The sequence below is a fragment of the Macrotis lagotis genome, chromosome 8, assembly GCF_037893015.1.
Source record: "Macrotis lagotis isolate mMagLag1 chromosome 8, bilby.v1.9.chrom.fasta, whole genome shotgun sequence".
In the NCBI taxonomy this organism is placed as follows: Eukaryota; Metazoa; Chordata; class Mammalia; order Peramelemorphia; family Peramelidae; genus Macrotis; species Macrotis lagotis.
Window position 1 is genome coordinate 97,979,376 of NC_133665.1, and position 27,420 is coordinate 98,006,795.

Here is a 27,420-nt window from a genome sequence, read left to right on the forward strand (position 1 = left end):
AAGATTGGGGGGAAAATTGTAAAACTCAAATAATATCTTTAATAAAAATAAATTTTTAAAAAAAGAATGGAGGATGAGCAAAAAGATTATCTGAAGTAAAACAGGATAGGGAAGTTTCAATTCCAACTTTACATGCATAACATAGAGTCCAAAAGCATTTGCCACATGAACTGCTGATACTGAGAAACTTAATATAACTTCTGAATATTCAGGCCCTTACCCTGAATTTTACCTCTAGGTTTTGCAAACATTATATTTTTTTTGTTTTTGATTTTTTTGTTTGTTTTCTGCAAAGCAATGGGGTTAAGTGACTTGCCCTTGGTCACACAATTAAGTAAGAATTAGGTATCTAAGGGTCCTCCTGACTCCAGAGCCAGCACGCTATCCTCTGTGCAACCTAGCTACCCCTTGCAAGCATTATTGTTATATGATTTCAGGGTTCCTAATCTTAAAGCTCTGTACCACCATAAGAATTGGCCATCTAGTAATTAACATTTTTTTTTTCTGTTTTGTCAATGCTGTAGAAATTCTGTTAATCCAGGCTTCCAATGATTCTCCCTCAAAGGTACAGGGAGACATAAAAAGAAAGTCCATTCTTTAGAAAATACCTAACTTGGGCCTTTGGCTCCCTTGTGGCCCAGGATATCCAGACACCCTGCACCATCCGTGGATATAGTGACTTTATCAAGCATTTCAATTCACCATAGGCAAACTTTCTCTGAAGACTATGGTCTCAAACTCACTAAGCAAGCTCTCCTCTTTAGATGGAGGCTTGATGCTCATCTACCAAATACCACTTCCTACAGAACTTTTGGATGATCAGCTGTTGCTAACAGTTTATTTTTTGATGAACGTTTCACATTCCTCCAAATCTATTATAGCTTCTTTTAATGATTTTATGATCTTTTTCCTGCTCTCTAGATCTACTCACAGAAGTCCTCATCATGTTTCTATAGTCACTATTTGATACCACATTCTTTATCAACTTGACCTCTTTTTTTTGTTCAAATTTTAATTGAATTTGACTCAGCAAGTCAGCAGTGCAAATAAAAAGCAGACAAATGTGGAGAACCACTTAATACTAAATGCAATAAATACCAACAAAACATAATGCCTTGTTAGCAATAATTTTTAAAAGTAACCGTTAACAATATGTATATGAAAAGGCAGATAGCATTAATGGATTCGATGCCAAATACAATTAAACTTCAATGTAATCAATATCATGATATTATTAATTCCATTTATTAGTGATTAATATCAGTGCAATACCACTGTAGGCAACAGATAGAAAACATTAATAATGAATGACATCCACCAACATGATGTGTTAAGAATTCTTTGGGACACAATAAATTGATCAAAAGAAAAGAAAATTCTGAGGGAAATTTACACACGTTTATTACACAGATATATGTGTAATATGATAAAATAATATATAATATTACATATTATATAACACAATATTATAATATAGGTATATACATATTAATATACACATGAATATTTATGGTATAAATATATTTTAATATGTATTCTATAATATATTCTTTCCCTAAAATATGATTTAAAAATAATTCCAGTGAAAAAATGAGAAAAATCTCCAAATAAAGATCAAAGGAAAACAAATATTTTTAGAGAAAAAAGAGCTGAAAGAGAAATATCTTCCTGTTAAAAAAATTCAGAAACTTAAAAAATCTAAGGAGTAGGGGCAGCTAGGTGGTGCAGTGTCGATAGAGCACTGGCCCTGGAGTCAGGAGTACCTGAGTTCAAATCTGTCCTCAGGCACTTAATAATTACCTAGCTGTGTGGCCTTGGGCAAGACACTTAACCCCACTGCCTTGCAAAAAAAAAACTAAGGATTATTTCCACACATAGCAGTTGCCAGTCCTTCTATGTGACCTGAGAATATGTGGCAGAGTATTCTTCAATTTCCTGATTTGACTAAGGCCTTCCCACAACTTGTATACATGTAAGCATAAAAGTAGGTCTCAAAAACACATTCTCCTTTAATGTAGAGATTGACCAATTTGTAATCTCATGGCTCCTTTGAGCAAAAGCAAAGAAAATTCTGAGGGAAATTTATACACATTTATTATATAGACAATGTGTGTATGAGAAATAATATATACATATAATATGTAATATTATATAACAAATAATAAATTGAGGATGGGGCACATTGAAAGATGAATGGGGTGTAAATGGGGAGAGAGACATTCAAAGTCACCAAATTACAATGACAGAAGTGTGACTGAAACAATTCTAGGAGCAAAGTATTACAAACCCATGAGAAGCTTTCCATTGTTCTGCTTAAGGACTTCTTAGCATTATTTCTCATGGGAACATGGTTCTCTGTGGATTTTTTTCGTGTAAGCAATATCTAGCCTACCCACAGAGTTTTGTGATGATATCAGTCTCACTAGAACATGAGTTCTTAAGCTGAGGTCTGTAGAATATATATGTATAGATATAGATATATAGATATGCACAAGCACATACACATGTATGTGTATATATGTATATATGTATTTATGTATAGATACACACATACATATAGAAACTCATGCACACACACAGATATATACATATATATATTTCAATATAATTGGTTTCCTTTGGAATCCTATGTTTATGCATTTCGACACATTATGCTGAGAAGGCTAAAGGCTCACCAGGAGCCTTTTTCTTACCTATTATCTATTTTATATTATCTATTTCTTTAAAAAGGTTAAAAACTCCTGCTCCAGAAGCACAATTAAGAAAGGTCTAGGGTCCTGCTTCCACAATCTTGGCTTTGGAATAGGTTAGCATTGACCAATACATTGTCAAGGAGGTAACAATTTCTCCTGGGGGCAGTTTGAACTCAGAGGGCAGTATTTAATTTAGCCACCAGGTGGCAGAGTTTATTCTCTGCTAAATTTGAGTAGAGGCCAATCTCCTTTCGGGAGGTTACACAAGCTGGCTCAAGGCTTTTTCCATCTCCAACAAAGCATTTCCCAATGTATATTTTCCTCCTATTCCTCCATCCAAGTCTAAAATCCATTTCTCTAAAATGAAATATTCACCAAAATTTTAAAATAAAAAGAAATCTACTAATTATATTTTGGATCATGCCTCCCACCCCATGAGATAGTTTACTTTCTCAGGTCTTGACACTCAGATTAAGACACTCATTATGTGGCTCTATAGCCTTAATAACATGAAATTAAAAAGTAAAAGAAGATATCAACTCTCTTTTATCATACGTGCTCCATCCCAGATGGGAGTAGTTTCCAAGCATGCATACCTATGGATCATAAAGTGAAATGAGGAAGGAGCAGCACCTTGCTCCATCTCAGACTGATGGACCACAGGAAGGGGAAACAGAAAACCAGGTGCAATTGCTTGGGTCCCTTGGGTCCAGTGACACAAAATGATGTCAGAGACATTAGAGATTCCCTTTAATTTTCATCCTGCTGAATCATGAAGATTTGAGAATTTTTGCCTGCTGATTGTCCAGCAAATAAATAAATACAATTCTTGCAAGAAATGGGGTGAAGTGAAGGACAAAAATCTGCTGTGATAAGGGACTGGAGAGGAGTGGGGGGGTTGCTTGGAAGGATTTTTATGCTATGCTCTCTGGAGACACTGCTTCCTCTTCACCCGTCAGAGTATGTCATGGAGGGGAGAGGAAGGAATTCTGAGAGATTGAGATTTAAGATCAAGGTAGCCACTTCTAGCAAGATCTGGCAAATTTTAATGTTGTATCTTTTACTTTTGATCCCATTTAGGACATGTACAACTATCTATGATGTGAGTATGTAATTATTTCCAGTTATTACAATGTTGAGAAGACATGAATCTCAATGAGCATGGGGTCATAAGCCATTTTGATAAACATATGAATTATTGTTGATAATTTTTATATTTTCCACCCTTCACTAGTCAGTCCGAAACTTCAGATGATATAGAGTTGTAGGAACCAGGCAAGGTACAGAGAGGAACTGAATGGGAGCTAGGAATTGGTTGAATAAGTTCACAGTGCTCTAACTGGTGACAGATGATGACACAACACTCAGAGTAGCTGCTCCAGCCCTACCCACTCTTTCCGGCCTCTAGATCTATTAGGGAGAGGAAAAAAATATTCATTTTTACACTAAAAAGGTTCTTTCTTCTTTTGGGTGACAGTTCTATTTCTTCTTCTCTGATCCATGGCTCCTTCCCTTCTCTTAAGCAAAAAAAAAAAGTCACTCCCCTCTTCAAATATTGTAGACCACTTTGTCTAGTTTCTCCTTGTCCCCAACATATTTTAGTGCATTTCCCAGGTCCCACCCTTCTAGATGGCACCTCTTTGAGGACAGGTAGTTATTTTTCCTGTGTATCCCCAAGATTAAGCTCATGAGAAGCTCTCAAGAAATGGTTGCATTAGAATGAACCGAAATGAGAAAGGAGTTGGAGAGAATACTAAGAGAGTGGGTAAAACAGACAATTTCACACAAATTTTATTAATCCAAGGAGACCAGGGCTGAATTTGGAGCCAGAAGCAGAAACTGAGATGCAAATTCACCCTAGGATCCTACTTGTTTAGAAAAAATGTCCTGTAGTTTCTTATATCCATTGCGCAGTATTGTATATTTATCCAGCAGTTGTCTATATTTTTGATAAATGAGTTTTGCTAAACTCCGAACAATTCGAGACAAAAAACCACCACTCTTTAACTCTTCAGGCTGCAGAAAAAAGGTAAACATGACTCCTTAGGATAGAACCTCTGAGGATCAGACTGGAAAGACAAGAGAAAACTGCACACAGAGAAACCTATCCCCTTGCCCTGGTCTTCCAAGTAGAGAGTCAGGTGAAGAATGTGTATGATGTGACCCCTCCAAGATGACCATGACTGAACCCTAAGGGGGTCTTACTCTACCAAATGGAGGATGGAAAGATGGGTCACAGCCACCCTCTCCCAAGAGAGGCAGCCATGAGGTTTGCCTACAGTGTAATCACACTACCTTTACCCATTACAGCTCAAGAATCTCACATTCCACCGCTTTTGCAGTTGTGTAAGCTTTCAATCTTATCCCATCCAAGTTACCCAGAAGCTCTTCAGGGCAAGAATAACCTAACCCTAAACCAGTAGCTGATCGGTATCATTAGGAAAAATGTTACAGCATACTCACTAGAAATTTTTCTTTAATTGATTGGGTGGATTTAGAGATAGAACCCTTTAGGGTTTGGAGATGACTGCTCTTTGAGGTTGTAGCAGTTGGAATTGTGAAAGACCTCAGAATTATCTGATCCAACCTCATTTTAGAGAGAAGAAACTAAGGCTCAGATCATTACACATCTACTAAGTAGCAGACCCAATCAGTATTCATCCCCAAATTTGGGGACTCCAAAATTCAGTGGTCTTTCCACTGGTCCAAGCTAACACAGGAGGATAATTCATGTCTCAGGGGTTTCTTCTTCATTATTCATTTAAAAAAAAAACATTCATTAAATACAAAGTTTTCTCATAATACTATCTCCTGTTTTCAGTTCTGCTATTTAGTAGCTTATATGTCCTTGGGTAAGGACTCCACATATGTTGGCCTAAGTTTTCTTCTCTGTAAATTTGGATGGGAAGGAAGGAGAGTTAAGTTAGATGATTTTTAAGCCTCCTTTTAGTTCTATATCCTATGATCATTTCTTTGGAAAGCAAATCTAGGCTTCCTCTCCTAATGCCTCCTCTACTTTCCCACCCTCTTTTAAGGCTCTGAAGTCAGAGATCCCTCAAGCTCGAGAGCTGGGATTGAGTATAGTGAATGGGGAAGAGAAATGTTCCTGCTTTTGGAAATATCTCCTATAGCCTGGAAGAAGAAAGGGATGCTAGGCTGAAGTCAAGCAAGAAAAGAGAATAGAAAGGTCAGAGTTTATCCTATGCTCCTCCAGTTACAGATCTAGTTTGGAGGTATAGTTTCTCTCCCCCCAGGATCCCTTTAGGGAGACATCACTTACCCAACCACAAGAAATTTGAATAGAGGGCTGAGTGGCATCCAAGGAGATGATAATTCCATAGCATTCACTCACCAGCTGTGAAGATGTTGGGAAAACTGGGTCAGAACTGGGAGCTTGTATCATCTACCTTTGACATGCCAAGGATAGCAGCAATTCAAGTCATGTCCCCTAAGCTCTGCCCCAAATCAGCCCAGGAGGGATGTTTTTCTCTGCTTCTAATCTTGGGCAAGTCACTTTCCTCAGGGTATCAGGAAAGCTGAGTTTATCTTCCTGGAGATTATTCCCAGAAAGGAACTGCCTTGACTGTCCTCCTCCCTAGCCCATGATACACTCACCCCATTCTCCTTAAAGTCGCATTCATCCAGATTATGTTGTGGTTTGGTCTTGGGGCAGACAGTTTCCATCATGGTAAAGTTCAGGGCAGGAGGAGTAGCAGGATCATTGTTCTGGGAAGAAGACCAGAACAACCTTTAAGTTTGAAGCCTCACAGGAAGCTAGGTGGTGCAGTGAATGGCCCCCAACCCTGGAGACAGGAGGCTTTAAACTTAAATCTGACCTCAGGCATTTGATATTTACTAGCTGTATGACCTTGGGCAACTCACTTAACCCCGCTGTCTCACAAAACCAAATAAACAAAAAATAAAGATTGAAGTCTCATTTGAATTTCTTCAGTACCAGCAGTAAACTACAATCCTAGGCTAGCATTTTGTGTTGGAAGTGATCTTAGACACAATCTAATCAATCTCTTTGGTGATTCAAGAAATCAAAATTATTTTCATGATAATACTAAGATGCTTTGATTTTGATATGATATCAAAAATACCCTATATAAAAGGTCTTTGGAGAGGTATTCAATAATTTTTAAGAGTATAAAGGGAACTTGAAACCAAAAATTTGAGAACTGCTGATATAAGGAATTAGGAGAGGGAGATATAACTATGGTCTAGTGAGACTGAGGGGAGTTTGGGTTATACCCTGAGTTTAATAATGTTTGTCCTTCATTTTCAAAGAAGACCATGACATCAAGGAGGTGATGCCATGACAAACATGAATTGTATTTGACTGAGCGCTCTGCCAAGTCACCAACTCACTTTTTCCTCCTGAGCCATCTGGATCCAATAGCCAGAGATAATCTGGACAACTGGAGATGCGCCTCAATGGGAGGCAATCAGGGATTAAGTAACTTTACCAAGGTCATACAGCTAGTAACAGAGTCAAGTGTTTGAGGTTGGATTCAAACTCCTGTCCTCCTGACTCCAAGGTCAGTGCTCTATCCCACTGTGCCACCTAGCTGCCCTGGTACTCTGAGTTTAAATATGGTTGAATGAGCAGGAATGGGTAAAGCATTCTAGGTAATGGGTTTGAGAGAAACATGAAAGCAAGAATGAATGGACTGAATATGAAGAATACTTCACACCTCTAAAATACCATCTCTTTCCCAAGGTGTTTTCCTTACAAAGATAAAGTTAGCTGTGCTATTCAAAAATGTTTATTCATTTTGGAGGCAGGAAGGAGTTCAAATTTGACCTCAGACACTTAATGCTTAACTGTGTGACTTTGGGCAAGTCACTTAACCCCATTGCCTTGCAACCCCTGCCCCCCCCCCAAAAGCTTATCCACTTTTAGAGATGTAAAACTGAGGCTCAGAGAAGGAAACAGATTTTCTTATGATCCCCAAACTATTGTGAGATCTGGAACTCTTACCCAGGTCTCCTGCCTCCACAATTCTCTCCCAATTAGGGGATTAGATTATTTGAAGTGAAAGGTTCACATTGGAACACCTTGCCAGGCAGGAGTCCTTTACCCCATACTCACTGTCCTAGGCTGGAGATTCAGAACCAGGAGTCGGAAGAAGTTGCTTGAGATTGACTTCTTGTTGTAGTTGGTGATGAATCGGTCCACCAGATTCCGGTAGTTCACGGTCTGACCAGGGGCAAATAACAGTAGTAATAGCAGTGAAAGCCTCATGATCCAACCCCTCTCCATCCTTATTCTCTTGGTTTTCAAGGCTATGATCTGAAAGGTGCCATCTTTTATTTACTGCCTCCTTCCTGGTCTTACATGGGCTATAAAACGTCTAAAGCAATTGGATACCAACAGCTTTCTGAGGTCTGTGGTTTCCCCTTTTGTCACTCTTCAACATTTGTCCTCAGGGTTTGGGGTCCCCTCCAAGGGAAGGAGGTATTTCTCCCTCAGTTGCTTCATGGAGCACTGGAGTTAGTAGAAAGGAGACATTGGGGAAAGAGGAGAAATATAGTGAATAGAATGAGGAGACAGGCAGAGGGTCTAAGCTGGTGAAAGGATGTGAAGAAATGTAAAGAAATAAATGATTTCCCCTTTTTTCTCTGCCTTACAGAATCCTAGAGTCAGGTTGTATCCCGGATAGGTTTCCTTTCCAATTGCCCAATTACTTTGCACTAGATCAAGGATTGCTCAAATCTAGTTCAGAAAGCCTCTCTGTTCCTCCCCAAATCCTGGGGGTGTAAGGGTGGGGTTGTCCTCAGACAGATCTATCCAAAGCAGAGGGCTCAAAGGTTATCTGGTGCTCTACATTATTCAGAATCCCAGAAATTGGCCTTTCCAGATGGGGAACCCAATCTCCATCTCATTCAATTCAATATTTAGTTTGCACCTATGATATTTAGGACATTGTTCACTACTGGTTATGCAAGGATGAAAATATATAGTCCTTGCCTACAAGGAGTTTATAGGGAAATGAGACTAGATTCAATGTATGTTAGGTAGCTCCTAGGTGCAAAAGTAGATGAAGCCTGGCATCATGAACAGACTGTAGACCCTTCTTCTCTTTCTTGGCTTTAGTCTTTTATTAAATATTTATTTATTTATTTTTACAATTACATGCAATGGTAGCTTTCAATAACTTTTTTGCAAGATTTTGAATTCTACATTTTTCTCCCTCATCCTCTCCCCGCCTCCCCTGACAGAAAGCAATCTAATGTAAGCTACACATATATAACTACCACAACCATACTAAACATAGACCCAATTTGCTTTATAGTCTTGAGGACAAGGTGGCTCTTTTCCTTTTCAAGGCCCATCCCTCTATTAGTGCCCTTGATCTTATATCCTCCCATCCTCTCCTAGAGTTTTCCCTTTAAATCATTTTCTTTCCCTACTTTTTAATTGCTTCTTATCAAATGACCCTTTTCCTGTTGCCTTAAAATACTCCCAACTCTCCCATTCTTAAAAATTTTTACTTGATCCAATCAGTCCCGCAAGCTATCATTCTCTATCCCTTCTCAGAGTTAAACACTTAGAATAAAATAGTCTAAACTTGTTATTTCGGCAAGTCGCATACTTTTTCACCTCCACCTCCTTTAAAAAATTATTTATTTTTAACATTAAAAAAAAAAGGCTTTCAATGACAAATTTTCTCCCTCCCTCCAAACTCTTCCCCATCCACTTAGAAGAAAAGCAATATGATACCCATTATACATTATGAAATAATATAAAACATATTCCATATTAGTGATGTCACAAAAAAGTAAGACAAAAAAGCAAAACAAAAATTATACTTTAATTTCATTAGTTCTCTCTCTGCGGATCATTTCCACTTCTTAACCCTTTCTAATCTTAGTTCCCTGCTACCACTTAATTGCAATGCTCTGTTCAAGGTTGTCAAAAATCAGTTTTTTGATAAATCCAATAATCTTTTCTTAGGTTTTATCTTTCTTGAATGTTTTGCAAGATTGGACACTGTTGATCCCCTTTCTTTAAGATACTCTCTCCTCCCTGGTGATTTGTGATACTACTCTGTTGGAATTCTCTTCTTATTTGTAATATTATTTTTCTTCCTTTTCTTTATAGATTCATCATACACACCTGGCCTCTCTATATATGTATAAGTATACCCCAGGATTATGTACTTCTTCTATCAATTCTCTTGATATTCATATCAACTCCCATGGGCTCAATGATCATCTTGATATCTATTAGTTATTTATATAGCTTGGATATCATATCTGTATCAGAGAAATTTGAGATGAAGATTTATTTTCTCCCTTTAGACAAATTTTCTTCTTAACCTAAGTACACAAGTTTTATTTGTATAGAAGTTTTTTAATTTCATATAGAAGTTTTTCAGTTTCATATAATCAAATTTATTTATTTTATCTTTTGTAATTTTATATTTTGGTTAAGGGATTGGCTTCTTGTTGTAGCTGGTGATGAATTGGTTCATCAAAATTCCAGTAGTTCAGGGTCTCCTATCCATAGCTGTGAGAGGTATATGATATATGATATATGTATATATTTCAGTTCTGATTTTTTATACTGAGCTTTTATATTAAAGTCATGTATCTATTTAGAACATAGTAAGAAAAATGGTATAAAGTATTGATCTAAGCCTAATTTCTACCAGATTGCTTTCCCCAATTTTTCTAATCAACTAAGGAATTCTTTCTAAGTAATTTTTAAATCAGATTTACCAAATTTGATCAAGTTTATCAAATGATGAGTTTTTGAGTTCTATTATTTCTGATTCTCTCTTATCTAGTCTGTTCCATTCTTCTACCTTTCTCATTTTTAACCTCTACCAAATGGTTTTAAAGACTTCTATTTTATTATATAGTTTAAGGTCTAAAAGTGTTATTCCTCTTTTCTGTCTACCTTTTTTCATATTATCTCCTGATATTCTAAATCTTTTCTTTTTCCAAATGAAAGTTCTGCAAAGTATCCTTTTGACAATTTGATGGGCATAGCATTAAAACTGTAAGTTAACTTGATAACATTGTCATTTTTATTTTATTGGCATAGCTCAGCCTTGAGTACTGAATCTTCTTTCAGTCATTAAAGTTGTTCTTTATTTCCTTAAGGAGAATTTTGTAATTGTTTCTATACATTCATTGAGTGTGGAATTTCCCTATATCTTAGTGATTCTTAGATTTTATTTATTATATAGAAATTATATAGAAATGTTATATATATATTATATAGAAATGTTATTTATACACACAAATGTTGACTGTTCTATAGAAACACTATTTTTATATTTATTTTGTAGCATGCTATTATTAATTTCCTAAATAAACTATCATATCACCAATAAAGGGGGTTGTTTTATAACCTACTCACTAATCTTGATGCCTTTAACTTCTTTCTCTTGTCTTACTAAATAGCAGGCATTTTTGGAGTTCTATCAAATAATATTGTCAGGAGGAATAAGAATCCTTGTTTTATTCCTATAATAATTGGAAAAGATTCTACTATATTTTCATTGCATATAAAGCTTGCTTTTGATTTTAGCTAGATATTTATTATATGTAGTTAAAAGGTCATTTTATGTCTTTGCTTTGTAATATTTTTAGCATACATGAGCACTTTGTCAAAGGTTTTTTCAACATCTATTAAAATTTATTAATATGTGGATTTGTATGTTTTTGTTTGAGTGGCAATTTTACAGCAGGTAAACAAGAGGTTTCAATGACTACCATTGCCACTAGGATAAAATACAAATTCTTCTGTTTGGCCCCAAAGTCTCTTATTTTCTAGTTTCCATTTATCTTTCAGACTGACAACATATTGCTTCCCATCAAGTACAACTGAGCTCTAGCTAAACTAGCTTACTTATGGCTCTCCCCATGTGACATTCCAAACTCCTACATCTGGGCATAGACTATCCCCAAGATCTGGAATCCTTTTCCTCATCCTTGCCTAGAACTTCTTTTTTCTAATGACTCAACTTAAGTCCTGAGTTCAGCAAGAGACCTTTCCTCATGTACCCTCAAGAAATCATAAAAAAAAAAAAGTATAATAATGGAGGTTGCAAAGGATGCCAAACAACTGAGAGCTTTTGAAAAGGCAGAATTGTGAAGTTTATTCTGATTCTTCAGGAGGTTTGAGTTTAGGGCATGAATCCAAGGGGTGGCTGATATGAATGAATACTCTATCATATCTGGCATTTTGTGATACTGCTCTGTTGTGGTTCTCTTCCTGCCTGTCATATTGTCCTTCCTAGTGTCTTTTGTAGGTTCATCATTCTGTTCCTTACACATAAGCATACTCCAAGATTCTAGTCTGGGCCCTCTTTTCTTCTCTCTATTTTCTTGGTATTCACAACAGATCTTGTGGATTTAATGATCATTTTGATTTCTGTTAGTTGCTTATAAAATCTGGATGCCCAGAAGAATGATAGAGGATATGTGAAAAGGGTGTAGTATGAGAGACCATAATAGATCTAGGAGGAAGAGGAGTGAAGTGAAAACAGTGGTGTAGCTATGAGAACAAGGACTTGGTAATAAGAAGCAAAAGATCCAGGATTACCAAGAGCAACAAGTATTTATTGCTTTACAAATTTATCTCATTTGATTCCTCCAACCATCCTAAGAGGTAGATTCTATTATTATTCAGTTGGGAAAACTGAAGCATGGGTTGAGTGATTTGTCCAGGGTCACACAGCTAATTAATGCCTGAGGACAAATTTGAACTTCAAATCTTACTTTTGTTGAACTGTTTTTACAATAGTTTTTGAAAAATTCTTGCTTACAAAGAGTAGCTCTCTGAGATAGGATAGGAAGAGGGTTGTGTTTGGAAAGTGAAGGACTGTTAAAAATCAATTAAAATGATGAAAGAAAAGGGAAAAATGCTATCAATCTAAAGAGACTGACATGAATGCACAGGAAACTAATCAAATAGCTAGGTAATGTAGTTGACTGTCCAACTTGAGCCAGAAAGACCTGAATATGAATTTTGCTACAGAATCTAGACACTTACTAGCCATCTAATCCCGACCAAGTCACTTAATCTTTCTGGGCTTTATTTTCCTCAACTGTAAAATGGGAATAATAATAGAACATAGCAACCATAGGGAGTTATAAGGATTAAATGAGATAACATCTATAAAGCACTTAGCAAATTTTACAAAATGCTATATAAATTATCTTCTATTATTAAATTGTATTATTAGAAGACACAGAAAATGAAAGTGATGATGTTTAAGTGAGGCTAAATATTCAAGAATAACACAGTCCTATAAAAATACAGGGAATAGGGGCGGCTAGGTGGCATAGTGGATAAAGCACCGGCCCTGGAGTCAGGAGTACCTGGGTTCAAATCCTGTCTCAGACACTTAATAATTACCTAGCTGTGTGGCCTTGGGCAAACCACTTAACCCTGTTTGCCTTGTAAAAAAAACCTAAAAAAAAATACAGGGAACACCAAAGGCAAGAATGAGCTGAAGCCTTTAATATGTTAATAAATGAATGAGAAAATAAATAAATAAAACCAAAAAATAAAGTTTGGATACCAAACTCTTATCATAAAAAAATTAGGTATAGGGTTTTTTTTTTTCTATTTGACCATTTCTTTTCTTAACCCAGGTACCTATATTTTGGTTAATGCCATCCCCTAATGAACCCTAGCACAAACCTGGAAAAGAGAACCCTGAGGAAGGCTAAAGGGACATGGAAGAACTGGTGAAGATATCAAACAGCAGTGATATATATCTCAAGGAGAGGCAGAGAAAAACACTGGCCATATGCCCTGGGTCAGCTGCCTGAGAGATCTAATGACAGATAGCTACTAGGAATGGCTAGCAATGAAGAGGACTTTACCCTGAGAGTTGAGGGTAGAGAGATGAATTTCTTCTTCTCTTGTGACTTGGATCACTTGAGGACATTTAAAAAGACTTCTCTACCAAGATATTTGGGTGTACCTTGTGGAAAATCAGGTGTCGGAGGCTAGATGAAGAGAATTTGAGTCTCTAGATCATAATAAGAGTGCTGGCAGTCTAACATTGTCTATAAATTTGAAGCTGATATTATTGTTTTTATTGAAATGAAGATTACATTTTATTTTAATGTAAGTAAATCTTTCAGGATCACAGGGAGTTGAGGAAAGTCTAGAGAGCCTGTGGAAATGAATAGACAATCAAATCATATTTTGAATTATTATTAGAAATATTCAGTACTTAACAATTCTGTAAGAGGGAAAGCTAGAAACTGTCTACCAATGAGCAATGGAAGAGCTTGGAGTGCCACCTGATGGCATGTGAAGATCTTGCACCCTGAGTAAATACTAATACCTCCCATTTATGTCAACTTAGGTACATTAGTCAGGCAACCAGGTGGCACAATGGATGGAGCATGGGGCATGGATTAAGGAAGACCTGAATTCAAATCCAGTCTCAGACATTTACTAATTGTGTGACCCTGGGTACATCACTTCATCCCGTTTGCCTCAGTTTCTTTATCTGTAGAATGAATGAGAGAAGGAAATGGGAAACCAATTTGTCCAAGAAAACTCTAAATGGGGTCAGAAAGTGTCAGTCATGACTCAAAATAACTGAACAATAAAGACGCAATAACAATCCCTCCCTTTTGAAATATTTTATTTTGCTTATACTTTGTTTTCCATCTGGATATATGTTTTGTTCCTCAGGAGAGTCTTTTTTTTTTTACTTAAAAATAAAATTGTAACTTTATTTAACCGGTACTGAGAGGAATTCCTAGCATAATGGGTTGTTGTTTGTCCTTCACTCTTGAAGAAGACCTTGACATCAGAAGAAGTGATGCCACTACAAGCACATAGATTGGAGTTGAATGAGGGAGGCTGTGCAAAGTCACCAACCTCACTTTCTCCTTTAGAGCCACCTGGGCCAAGACCTTGGCCTTTTTTTTTTCACATTGGCAGATTTCCCAAAATTTATTTACATTTTGGGATCTGTGGACCTCACTTTTTTTTTCTTTTAAATTTATTTTTTATTCTCATTTTGTACAAATGTTTTTTTACATTAATAAAATATTCTTGTTTACAAGTAAACAAAATACCCCTCCTCCCCCATGAATATAGATAGACTTGTTTGGGCGAAAAAAGAAAAGGGGAGAGAAAAAAATTAAAATAAAAAATAATAATAGTAATAATTGTAGGTATGGCCAGGTGGTGCAATGGACGAAGCACCAGCCCTGGAGCCATGAGCACCCGAGTCCATATCCAGCCTCGTAAACCCAACAATCACCCAGCCGTGTGACATGCAAGCCACCCAATCCCCACTGCCCTGCAAAAACCAAAAAAAAAAAGAAAGAAAAAAAAGACCCAACATAAAATAAAATAGTAATAATAGTAGGGGTGGCTGGGTGGTAGACAGAGCATTGGCCCTTGAGCCAGGAGCACCTGGGTCCAAATCCGGCCCCAGACACCCAAAGATCACCTGCTATGCCCCCAGGCAGGCCATCCAGCTCTACTTGCCCTGCACCCTCCCCCAAATAATCATAACAAAAAATGTGCTTGAGTCTTTGTTCCAACACCAACAACTCTGTCATGGGTGGATCTCATTCTTTATGATAAGTCCATCACAAAAGTTATTTCCGTATTTTTCCACCGTTGCCATTGCTGATCACAACGCCCTACTTTCTTATTTCTCCACTCCCATGTACTCTATTTTCTCTCTCCTTTCACTCTGACTCTGCTGTAGGGTCGCTGAGTGGCACAGCAGACAGATCCCTGGTCCTGGGGCCAAGAAGCCCTGAGCCCCCATACTACCCCTTAGGCCCAGAATCCACCTGGCCCTGTGGTCTGGGGCAGGCCTTCCATTCCCAGCCCCTTGAAAGAAGTAAGAAAGAAAATGTGTTATATCTGGCCACTCTCCCCCCATGGTCCATCCTCTCCTCCTTTATTCACATCCCCACCCCTTCCCCCTGCTCCCCCCTCCTTCTTACTCCAGATGTCTATACCCCATTGAGTATATTTGCTGTTTCCTCTCCTAGCCATCTCTGATGAGAGCAAAGGTTCCCCCATTCCCCCTTGCCTCCCCTCCTCCATATCATTGCAATAGCTCATTGCAATAAAAAAAAAATCTTATGCGAAATATCTTGGACTATTCGCCCTCTCCTTTTTCTTTCTCCCATTTCCCTTTTTTTCTATTGACTCCATTTTTACACCATATTTCATCTTCAAATTCAGCTTTCTCCTGTGCTTCAACTATAAAAGCTCTCTCTACCTGCTCTATTAACTGATAAGGTTCATATGAGTATTATCAGTGTCATTTTTCTATGCAGGAATACATGCAGTTTATCCTCATTAAGTCCCTCATATTTCCCCCCTCTCCTCCAATCTCCATGCTTCACCTAAGTCCTGTATCTGAAGATCAAACCTTCTGTTCAGCTCTGGCCATCCCAAAAGGAACCTTTGAAATTCCCCTGGTTCATTGAAAGTCCATCTTTTTCCCTGGAAGAGGACATTCAGCCTTGCTGGGTAGTTCATTCTTGGCTGCATTCTAAGTTCTTTTGCCTTCTGGTATATTGTATTCCAAGCCCTACGAGCTTCCAGTGTAGCTGCTGCTAAGTCCTGTGTGATCCTAACTGCAGCTCCACGATATTTGAACTGTGTCCTTCTGGCTGCTTGTAATATTTTCTCTTTGACTTGGGAGTTCTGGAACTTGGCTATAATATTCCTAGGGGTTGGTTTTTTGGGGTCCCTTTTTCTGGGGGATCGGTGGATTCTCTCCATTTCTATTTTGCCCTCTGCTTCTAGAATATCAGGGCAATTTTCCTGTAGCAATTCTTTGGAAATGATGTCAAGGCTCTTTTCCTGATCATGACTTTCAGGTATTCCAATAATTTTTAAATTATCTTTCCTAAGTCTGTTTTCCATATCAGTTGTTTTTTTTCAATGAGATATTTCACATTTTCTTCTAATTTTTCATTTTTTTGGTTTTGAAGTATTGATTCCTGATTTCTGGTAAATTCATCAATCTCCCTGAATTCTATTCTTTGTCTGAAGGATTTGTTCTCCTCAGAGAGTTTTCTTATCTCGTTTCCATCTGGCCAATTTTGCTTTTCAAAGCATTCTTCTCCTCAATAACTTTTTGAACTGTTTTATCCATTTGACCTGAGCTGGTTTTTAGCATGCTATTTTCTTCAGCATTTTTTTTTGGATTTCCTTGACTAAGCTGCTGACTTCATTTTCATGTTTTTCCTGCATCTCTCTCCTTTCTTTTCCCAGTTTTTCTTCCAACTCCCTCATTTGATTTTTCAAAGTCTTTTTTGAGCTCTATCATAGCCTGAGCCCAATTTCTTTTTTTCTTGGAGTCTTTAGATGCAGGAGCTTGTGCTTCCTCATCTTCAGACTGAGTATTTTGATCCTTCTTGGGCTCATTTGCAAAATATTTCTCAATAGTCTTCTTTTTGTTTCTCTGCTTGCTCATTTTCCCAGCCTGGGCCTGGTTTGGGGTGTTTCTTGAGCTTTTGGGACACTCCCACAAGGGTCTCAGTGTGTGCGGCTCTGTCCTCCCTCCTGGTCTGTGAATGACCATAAGCACCCCCCTCTGCCAAGGGGCTGATGTGAGGGGGGCTGCTGTTCTATGGGGGGGCCTAGACTGTGATCAGGATCTGAATGTGGTCAGAACCCCAGAGTCCTGTTCCAGGGGCAGAGGACAGAGCTCTGCAGTCTCTCTTCACTCCCTCCCTCAGCTCAATGGGCTCATGCCCTGGGGGCTCCTGCTTACCGGCTCCACCTGCTTCTGTTTCCTGGATCAGGGCTGGGGAAAGACCAAGCTACTGACTGTGTGCCCTGAGGGCTGGGCTCCAAGTGCTCGCTCTGGCAGAGGTCCCCCGCTGTTCCCCCACTTTGTGCCTGGTGCTCCTCAGGGTGCGGCTCAGGAGACTCCCCGGCTGCTGTGAGCCGTGGCTCCCAGCGCCCTGGGGCTGCCTCTGGGAGGCTGAGGTTCTTTGGCTCTGGCGGTCCACCCCTCTGGCTGGCCGCCCCTCGGACCCTGGGGAGCAGAGCCTTTCTCCTCTTTTCCTGGTTACCTTGAGTAGGAGAACTGCCTCACTGGGTCCCTTTGTGGTTTCTGTCTCTCGAAAGTTTAGTTAGAGTCCTTAGCTGATGAATTTTATCAGAGAGCTCCTAAGACTCGATCCCTTCTTGTCACCATCTTGGCTCCGCCCCTCCAGGAGAGTCTTTATCATAGTTCTTCCCATTTCTTCCAGCTCCTTGAGTATGGTAGATAATTTCATAAATGTCTGTTGAATTGAACTGAATATATACCAACAAGTCTAACAAAGGTAGTGTGTGTTAGGGTCAAGGAAAGATGGGCACATGGGGCAGCTAGGTGGTGCAGTGGATAGAGCACCAGCCTTGGAGTCAGGAGTACCTGAGTTCAAATCTGGCCTCAGACACTTAATAATTACCTAGCTGTGTGGCCTTGGGCAAGCCACTTAACCCCACTGCCTGACCAAAAAAATAAAAAAAAAGATGGGCACAAAGTGCTTCAGTTTTTGGTTTTGGTTTTTGCAAGGCAATGGGGTTAAGTGACTTGCCCAAGGTCACACAACTAGGTAATTATTAAGTGTCTGAGGTCAAATTTGAATTCAGGTCCTCCTGACTCTAGGGCCGGTGCTCTATCCACTGCACCACCTAGCTGCTCCACACAAAGTGCTTCATAATGAGAAAGTTTCATGGAGTTCATGGCACTGATGTCTTAATTCATTGTCAGGTCTCAACCAAGATTCAAAAGGTTCTTCATTAGGTAAATGGGAATATCATCCCTAGGAAGAATTATAGTTTACCACAATGGATCTCCCAAAGAAGGAAATAGAGGCATCCTTTCCACATTGTGGGAGTTAGGGGCATGATATCTGAAAAATTCAAATAAAATTTTTTGATCTTCCCTTTGTGGAAGGCAGAATTTTTTTTTTCTTTTTCTTTTATGGGGTGTTTACAATACCTTATTGTATAATTTGGGTTAATATTATATAATACTGTGCATATATGTTATGCATTTCTGAGTTCATAAACTTTTCTGTCATGTACTGTCTCCTGCAAAACTCCCCCAAATTTCCCATTTAATTTCTTTTTTTATCTAGTGTTATTTTCCTTTTTTTAAATTACATGTAAAGACAGTTTTCAATGTTTATATTTTTGTAAGCTTTTGAGATTCCACACTTTTCTACTACCTTCCTTTTCTCCCCTTCCCTATAACTATGTGTTGGGTTTTGGAGTGTTTTTTTTTTTTTAGTTTTTGAAAGGCAATGGGGTTAAGTGACTTGCCCCAAGTCATACAACTAAGAAAGTATCAAGTGTCTGAGGCTGGATTTGAACTCAGGTCCTCCTGACTCCAAGGCTGGTGCACTATCCACTGCATCACCTAGCTGCTTTCCTCCCCATGATTAAGAGTCATGTGATATAGATTGTACAGGTACAAAAGTATTTAACATATTTCCATATTAGTCATTTTGTGGAAAAAAAAGAATTAGAACTAAAGGGGGAAAACTATAAGAAAAAGGGGAAAAAACTTAAAAAGAAGTTTTAAAAAATGAAAATAGTGTGCTCTGGTTTGCATTTAGAGTCCATAGTTTTTTTCTCTAAATGTGGATGGCATTTTCCATCACATGTCTTATAGGATTGTCCTTGATCATTGAACTGTTGAGAGGAACTGAGTCCATCATAGTTGATCATCTAAAATTTTACTGTTAATGTGTAAAGTGTTCTCCTGATTCTGCTCACTTCACTCAGCATCAGTTCATGCAAGTCTTTCCAGGCTTTTCTAAAGTTCAGCCATTCATAATTTCTTATAGAATAATAGTACTCCATCACATTCATAAACTATAACCATTCCTTAATTTATGGGCACCCCCTTGATTTCCAATTCTTTACCACTACAAAAAGAGCTGCTAAAATATTTTTGTACATATAAATCTTTCCCCCTTTTTTATGTTCTCTTTGGGATATAGCCCTAATGGTGGTATTGCTGGATCAAAGGGTATATAGTCCCATTTAATTTCTTATACTGACCCACTATAAATCAAAAGCAGAATGGGGAAAGTTGTGATCTATTAGTAATAACTGTATTGGAACAATTTCCTGGGTTTGTGGGAGTGATATAAAGACTATGTTAATGAAAACACATAGGAGAGAGAAGTATGAGATGTACTGTAATATATATATATATATATATATATATATATATATATACGTATATATATATATATATATATATATATATATATATTCATCAAAAAGACAAAAATTTTCCCTTTCATCTTTAGATGTATCATGGGGTGACTAGGGATAACTAAAAGAGAAAATAATGACATATTCTATAATTTCCAAAAATGCAGGGAGGAAACATGTGAAAGTGTACCAATAAACCTAGCCACAATCTGAACTTAAAGCAGTTTATTGGGAGAAGAGAAGAAAACTGGAGTGGTTTCTTTTTGAGGCCAGTTTCCTCAGGCACATTTGGTTCTTTTGTTCTACCCACAGAGGTTTAATAAAATGCCTCTACTGAAGAATTTAGATTCAGGATTGGATTTGAAAGAAAACCATGTCTGATGGGAAGAGTAGAAATAAGGGGTGCTACATAAATGAACATGGAGGTCAGCCAGGACTCTTTGGTAAGTCTCTTTCCTCAAACTCTTCCCCCCCCATTCCCTAAACACCCTATCAGAACTAGGTAGAAGTTGAGTGTGATAGTGAGAGAAAGGAAGACCATCTTTAACCCAAGATCTTCTTTAACTGGCATGCTGATCAAATTAAGGCAAGAACCAAAAGTCCAGGTGAAGTCCACTAAAATACTTAAATACTCTAATCTCATCACTATGGGAATTTCCTCCAACAATGCAGATTGTGACTCATGTGTACCCATTCTATGTATGTAATCCCAAAAGTTTGTCAGGAAAGGATACATCCAATGTGCTGGAGACCTTCTTCAGTCTTTTCTGGCAACTTATCTCTTGTCCCTTGCTCTTACCATGTGATCAGCATCCTTTGTCCCTTGTTCTTCTTTGGAAGTCCACATTGGGTATATGGTTTTGGTTCCTCATGTCTACCATGTGTTTCTCCATTGCCCTCTAGTTGATCATTTTTGGTTTTTTGGAGGCAGGGGAATTCTATATTGCACTCTCATATTGCCAAGAACGGCAAAATGTTGATATGGAAAAGAGTTTAATCAAATTCAGAAAATGTTATCATTTCTTTTTTTTTAGTGTTATCATTTCTAAAAAAAGAACTGAAACCTCCTTCATTCACTGTCCATCCCTACTGCCTAGATAAGGTATATATACTTTTAGACAAGTTTCATAGGTATTAGATGCATGTTGAAATCTGGGTAATAGACTTTCTTCAGTTACTTACTCTTTCCCTAGTGGAAGCACAGGCCAACCTCCTAGAGTAGATAGAGGGAGTCTCTAATTCAGAGATCTGGTAATTTGGGAATACTAGGCAAGTAAGGGGGTTGCCACCCTAACCTTGTAGTTGACAATCTGAGAGACTCTGGGTCCTTGTGGGATACACAAGATTTGGAGGAACAGGGTTAAGAAGTCTGGATCTGATTTTACTTCTGCTAGTAAAATTCATTTTTATTTAAAGGAACAAGCCTTCCTTCCCCTATTCCCATATACACTACTGATGGCTTGCTCACTAGATTTACTGGATTGGGGTCTCTCAATTTGATTGGGTTTAAGAAGGTAGCTCATTGCTAGGGTGATGGAGTGAACTTTCATTCTTTCTTCTCCACCATGAGTCCTATCAGTTGCCAAATATGATCAATTCTACATTCTCTCTAGTCCACATCACCTTTCCCTTCTAACCCCTCTTTTCCATTTCTATAACCACCAGCCTACAGCAAGCCCTCATCAACTTTCGCTTGTTGCAAGTCTCTTGACCCAGTTTCCTGTGTCTAATCCTTCCCTTCTCTACTCCATTCTCCACTCAGTTACCTAATGAAAAGATATGATCTAGTCATTTCCTTGCTAAAGAAAACAAAAACTAAAAAACAAACCACAAACCCCTGAAGATACTCTCTATTGTCTATAAGATAAATTACAAACTTCTGGGGAAGGTCTGACATTTAAGACCCTCTTGGCCCCAGTCTACTTATAACAACTTACAAACTATACCCCTTAATGCTCTCTATTTTGCTGTCAAACTAGATTTCTAGCTGTTCCATACTCTTACTTTAGCCAAAGAGAGTTCCCTGTGCCTGGAATGTATCCTTTCTCATATCTGCATCTTGAAAACCTTCCCTTCCTCCAAAGCCCAGCTCAGATACCATTTCTTCCATGAAGTCTTCATGGTCTATGACCCCTCCACAGGTCTAACCATAAAGTGATCTCTCTTTCTCAGAATTCTTAGATCATTTTGCTTGGATGTTGCCTTGTTCCAACACACTGACACATATTCATATTCCATTGTATACTTACATTTCTACTCCCACTCCCACCCCTGGTAGATTATATGTTTCTTAATGGGGGGAGTGTAGGTGGGTTTTTTCAACATTTTATGCCCACTTCTTTTTTTTTTTTTAGGATTTTGCAAGGCAAATGGGATTAAGTGGCTTGCCCAAGACCACACAGCTAGGTAATTATTAAGTTTCTGAGGCCGGATTTATGCCCACTTCTTAAAAGTGTATGAGAAGTATTTAAAGATTCAGCCTGAAATGAACTGAATGGAGAAGGAAGTCTCAGAAAACATGGAGGCAGAGAGAGTAAAACTGGAATTTATTAATCTGAGGAGACCAAAGCAGAATGTGGGGCTTTAAAACAGAATTTGAGGTTCAGTCTTACATAGGGAGCTCCTCTCCTATGAGAGTAAGCTATTAATTGCATTCTTAAATGTGTCCTTAATTTTATCACTTGCTTTTTTCAACAGGTTCTTAATTTTTTCCACAATTCGAAGCCTCTTGACCTTTGCAAGCTGCAGAGAGAAGAGAAACAGAGATCTTAGTTCAGCATCTCTGAGAGTCAAGTTGAAGAAAAGAGAAAAATCTGCCCACCTACAAGTTCACTCAGAACTTGGAGCCCCCTCAGAAACCATCTGGTTCATAGTCCCTATTAGAGAAGAGGAACCTAGATCATGATACAGCTGGCAGCTTACAGACCCACGACTCAACTCTCAAATTTTCAGTCTAGCAAAATTAAAATCAATCCCCCACTAAACAGAAAACTGGTATCTCAGGGGCTTCTTTTTTAATGTTCTTTTTTTGAAAAAGATATCAATATTTCTCTAGGAGACGTAGAGGAGAGCAAGAAATCCTTACCTACCCCTTAAAATCTTCTGCCCTTCAGGAGCACCCTGAGACCAGGCCACATTGATTATGGCTCTGGTGTGACTACACCTGAGCTCACAGACCTCACTTTAGAGCAACTGGCAGGGAAACTAGCAAAATAGCCTGAGTAAGAAGACCTATTTCTTCTCTATCATTAGTGAGCTTGAAGACTTTGGGCAAGGTCACTTCACATCTCTGAACCTCAGTTTCCTTCTCTGCAGATTGGGGGAGGGGGAGTTGGATGAGACAATTTCTATAGTTCTTTCCAGTTCAAAATCCTGTGACTGCTTCTCTAGAAACACAAGTCTAGACCCTTCCTAACCCATTAGTCTTCCCCATCTTCCTCTTCCTCCATGACTCTAAGGTCAGAGACGCCTCTGCTTCCAGAACTGGGGTTGGGTGAAGTGCATGGGGACAGAAATGCTCCTGCCTCTGCATCCCCTCCTCTCCTGGAACCTGGAAGAAGACTAGGGAAGCTAGACTGAGGCTAAGGTTGGAAGGAGGTAGAAAGGTCAAAAGAGGCCTCAAGCTCCTCTGGCTGTTGATCTAGTTCATTAGCCTCAAAGAGAGAAGGTACTGGAGATCTGGGGAGTCTGGAGGTTTGGGTTCTTCCCCAGGCTCCCACTGAGGAGTCATCACTTACCCCATCACAGTTAACATCAACAGAGGGCTGAGCAGAGTCCAGGATAATGACTCCAATGCATTCTTTCATCACCTGAGAAGGAGTTGCAGAGTTAGTTCAGGCCTGGGAGTCTGTAACCTCTGCCAGTGATATAACAAGAGAGGCAGCAAGTTCAGGCTTTGACCCAAGGCAGCCCTGGGAGGGTTCTGCTTCACATCAGATCACTTTTCTCAGGGCAGCAGGAACACAGACCTCAGCCCCCTCCCCTCTCTAAGGTGGGAATATCCCCAGAAAGATACTCCTTCAGGCAATCTTCCTCTCTAAGCCAGGACACTCTCACCCCATTTTCCTTGAAGGCACAATCATCAGGATTTTTATTTTCAGTCTTAAGGCACACAGTTTCATTGATGATGAAGCTCAGGGGTCGACGAGTAGCAGGATTATTATTCTGGGGAGGAAGAGGTAGAACAATATTTTAGACCTAGGACACATCCGAACCCTTATAGTCTCAGGAGCAAGTGATTTCTTGCTGTAAAGAGGCTTAGTCAATATATAGTCTCATGCCATGAATTGCTAGATGAGGAAACTAAAATCTAGGAAAGTTAGGTGACTTGTCCAAGATCACATTGGCAGTAGTGTAAGAACTGAGGGTACCCAGAACAATCATCCAGCCAGCCAGCATCTACTGAATGTCTTCTGGTATACCACCACTACCATCACCATGCTCAACTTTCAGATTCCCTGTCCTCAGGGGATAAGTCAGTCTGGTTAGGAGATAGAGCCCCTCAAAAATGAAAAAAAAATACAAGTTTATACCTGCTTGGGGTCATATGAGAGTTAAAGTTGTGACAAGAACCCTGGATTTGGAGTCTGAAGACCTGGAATTCATTTGTATTCAGAGTGCTTAACAATGTTCCTGGGACATAGCAAGGGATGCACTCAATGAATAAACATTTATTAAGTCCCTAATATAGTACTGTGCTAAGTACTGGGGAACCAACTAGCAAAAGACAGCTCCTGACCTCAAGGAACTTGTAATCTTATGGCAGGAGACATCCTGCAAATAAATATAGAGAGAGCAAGCTCTGAGCAGGATCTATAGGAAATCATTAAAAGAGGGAAAGCACTGAATTCAGAAATGCCTTTTCATTCATTCATTCAGTCATTCCCAGATCTGGTTCTTACTACTATATGTCCTTCATTTCTCTTCACCATGATTTCCTACTTTCCAAATTGAGGGGATTAAACTCAATGACATCTAAGGTCCCTTCCTTTAACAGCTAATGATTCTATGCAGTGATGTAGGCTATACAGAGAAAGAAAGGAAGAGAAAGAAAGGGAAGGGAGAGAGAGAGAGAGAGAGAGAGAGAGAGAGAGAGAGAGAGAGAGAGAGATAGACAGACAGACAGAGACAAAGACAGAGACAGACAGAGAGAGACAGAGACAGAGAGACAGACAAGCAGATAGACACACACAGAGAGAAAGAGAGTCAGAGAGATAGGAAAAGAAAAAGGAGAGAAATCTCTGGCTTGAGGTCACTGATGGGGAGATTGGACTCTGAGGTAGAAGCAGTATTGGAAAGTCAGGGAGATGGGAAAGGGAATTCAAGGCAAGGGAGTCCTCAGAAGAATGCTATTGTATAGTTTAAGCATTGTTTATCATTTCCATTTTACAGAAGAGTAACTCAGAGAGGGAAGATAGCTTGCTCAGAGTCAGAAAAATGTCAGAGCTAGAAAAAGTGTCAGAGCTGGCATGAGAACTTAGGTCTTCTAACTAGAATAATAATAATAATAACAGCTGGCGTTTACATAATTTACATATTTTCTGGGCATCGTGCTAAGTGCTTTACAATTAGCATCTGATCCTCACAGCAATTCTAGAAGGTAGGTGCTATTATAATCTCCACTTCACAGTTGAGGAAACTGAGGCACACAGAAAGTAAATGATTTGCCCAGGCACACAGCTAATAATTGTCTCAGAGTCAATTTGAACTCAGATCTCCCTGACCCTCAGGACTTCTGCTCCACTTTACCACCTGTCTCTCTTTCCACTTTATCACAATGTCTTCCAGTCAAGAGACCAAGGTTTGCTGGAGTGGAAGGGTTCATATTAGGGAACCTTGGCAGAAGAAGCACTTCTTTTCCATCCTAAGGCTACTTACTTCGCCAGGTTCCAGATTCAGGACTGAGAGTCGAAAGAGGTTTTCAGATTTTTCCTTCCTGTTGTAGTCATTGATAAATCTATTCACCAAATTATGGTATCTCAAGTCCTGGGCAGAAGAAAGTGAAGTCATCAGGCTGAGCAGCCCCAGAACCAAAAGAGATGCTTGCATGGTCAAGACCCTCTGGATTCTCACCCTCTTGGCCCTCAATGCTCTGGGCTGAAAAGAGCTATCCTTTATTCACTGGCTCCTGTCCAGCCTTACATAAGGGCAATGGACACCTCCACCCATTGGTGGTGTGTCTGTGGTTTCCTCCATTCTTTTGTCATTAGTTATCTCTTGTCCCCAAGATTGGGGATCCCTCCTTCAATTACTTCATAGAACCCTGGAGCTAACCAAAAGGAAGTATTGGGGAAAGAAGGGAAGTATGGAGAAAAGGTGGAGGAGGGCAGGATGACTAGGATGATGAAGGAACATGAAGAAATAAATTATTTCCCCATCTCTCTCTGTCTTTCAAAGTCCTGGGGGCCTGCAGATGGGTGGATGGTCCAGCTGACTGGCTGGTAGGGTCCTCTTTCCAATTACTCAAGAAACTTTGCAATAGTTAGAGTTGCTTAAATTGAACTCTGGAGTCACTTGTGATCTTTCTCAAAATGCTCAAGTCTCAATTCTCCAAAACCAAAGGGTCCAAGGGTCAACCAGAGATTTCTGGTTTCTTATAAGATCCCTAATTTCCCCAGGAAAACCTTCTTGCTTAGACACCTGCCTCCATCCCATTCAAATCAACAAATTCATATGCTGACAGCTCAGCCCTATAGGCAGCCTAGAGATTATCACAGGCCAGACAATAGGTCTTCAGCTAGAATAGGTGATCTCTAAGCAGAACTCTTAAAGAGGATAAGGATTCTGAGAGGAAGAACTAGTCATTGCTGTCATGAGGGATTTCTGGACTCTGCAGATGCAAGGAGATGGAAGATGAAATTCACTCTGAAGAAGAGGACAAGCATAGCATAGTAGGGGTTAAATTTCGCTTTCCTCTGCCCAGGACTTGAGATACCATAATTTGGTGAATAGTCTAACAGTTAGTAAGAGTTACTAAGAATTGGTTGATGGGGAAGGAAGTGAAGGAGAGACTTCCCCTTAGGTAGGAGGAAGGGTTTCTAAAAGCTAAATATGAGAAAATACAGTTCAAATATGGTAGAGACCATCTCTGCAAAGGTAATAGGAAATGATCTGTTCCATACAGAAAACAACAAGCAATCCAGTTTAGTAGAAAAGTAGACTATATGAAGAGCAGTTAAATGAAATCACTGCAAAAAGTCAAGTTGGAGCCAGAATGTGAAATGATTTCAATGTCCAACAGAAGTGTTGGCCTTTCATCCTTAGAGGCATTAAGAAGGCAAGGAGAGTTATGCTTTAGTGATAGCAACTTGGAAACTATATGGAGTGTAGACTGAAGAAAGGAATTCCAATTATGAGACTGATATTAATAATCCAGTTGAAGATAGGCAAAGATGTCAAAAGATAGAGATGGAGGAGAAGCTCTGCTCCTCCTGCAGCTATGGGAACCAGCTTATAGAAAACATGGAGGCAATAATTGGTTAAGGTATATTCTTCCTTGATATTTCTTTATTGTCCATGGTACCTTTTATTTCAGAGAGG

The 27,420-nt window shown here is 39.0% G+C and overlaps 2 protein-coding genes across 2 annotated transcripts; both read right to left on the reverse strand.

Moving 5' to 3' along the window:
- Window positions 1-4,331: 4,331 nt before the first annotated feature.
- On the reverse strand, window positions 4,332-7,963 carry LOC141494899 (protegrin-3-like). The gene is made up of 4 exons (XM_074196028.1): window positions 7,789-7,963; window positions 6,309-6,419; window positions 5,974-6,048; window positions 4,332-4,709 (listed from the first exon to the last, which is right to left on the reverse strand). The coding sequence occupies exons 1-4, from the start codon at window positions 7,957-7,959 to the stop codon at window positions 4,551-4,553; spliced, it is 516 nt and encodes a 171-aa protein (XP_074052129.1). The 5' UTR covers window positions 7,960-7,963; the 3' UTR covers window positions 4,332-4,550.
- A 14,447-nt stretch (window positions 7,964-22,410) lies between these two features.
- LOC141494900 (cathelicidin antimicrobial peptide-like) lies at window positions 22,411-25,992 on the reverse strand. The gene is made up of 4 exons (XM_074196029.1): window positions 25,759-25,992; window positions 23,938-24,045; window positions 23,619-23,690; window positions 22,411-22,623 (listed from the first exon to the last, which is right to left on the reverse strand). Exons 1-4 carry the CDS (start codon window positions 25,927-25,929, stop codon window positions 22,510-22,512), a joined length of 465 nt encoding a protein of 154 aa, XP_074052130.1. The 5' UTR covers window positions 25,930-25,992; the 3' UTR covers window positions 22,411-22,509.
- Window positions 25,993-27,420: the final 1,428 nt, after the last annotated feature.

Coding starts and splice junctions, on each gene's coding strand:
- LOC141494899 (XM_074196028.1), bottom strand. CDS start 7,959: ATGGAGAGGGGTTGGATCATGAGGCTTTCACTGCTATTACTACTGTTA. Junction 6,049..6,308: donor GCGACTTTAAGGAGAATGGG/GTGAGTGTATCA, acceptor ACATCTTCACAG/CTGGTGAGTGAATGCTATGG. Junction 4,710..5,973: donor TTCAAATTTCTTGTGGTTGG/GTAAGTGATGTC, acceptor TTTTTTCTGCAG/CCTGAAGAGTTAAAGAGTGG.
- LOC141494900 (XM_074196029.1), bottom strand. CDS start 25,929: ATGCAAGCATCTCTTTTGGTTCTGGGGCTGCTCAGCCTGATGACTTCA. Junction 23,691..23,937: donor GTGCCTTCAAGGAAAATGGG/GTGAGAGTGTCC, acceptor ACTCCTTCTCAG/GTGATGAAAGAATGCATTGG. Junction 22,624..23,618: donor TTGATGTTAACTGTGATGGG/GTAAGTGATGAC, acceptor TTCTCTCTGCAG/CTTGCAAAGGTCAAGAGGCT.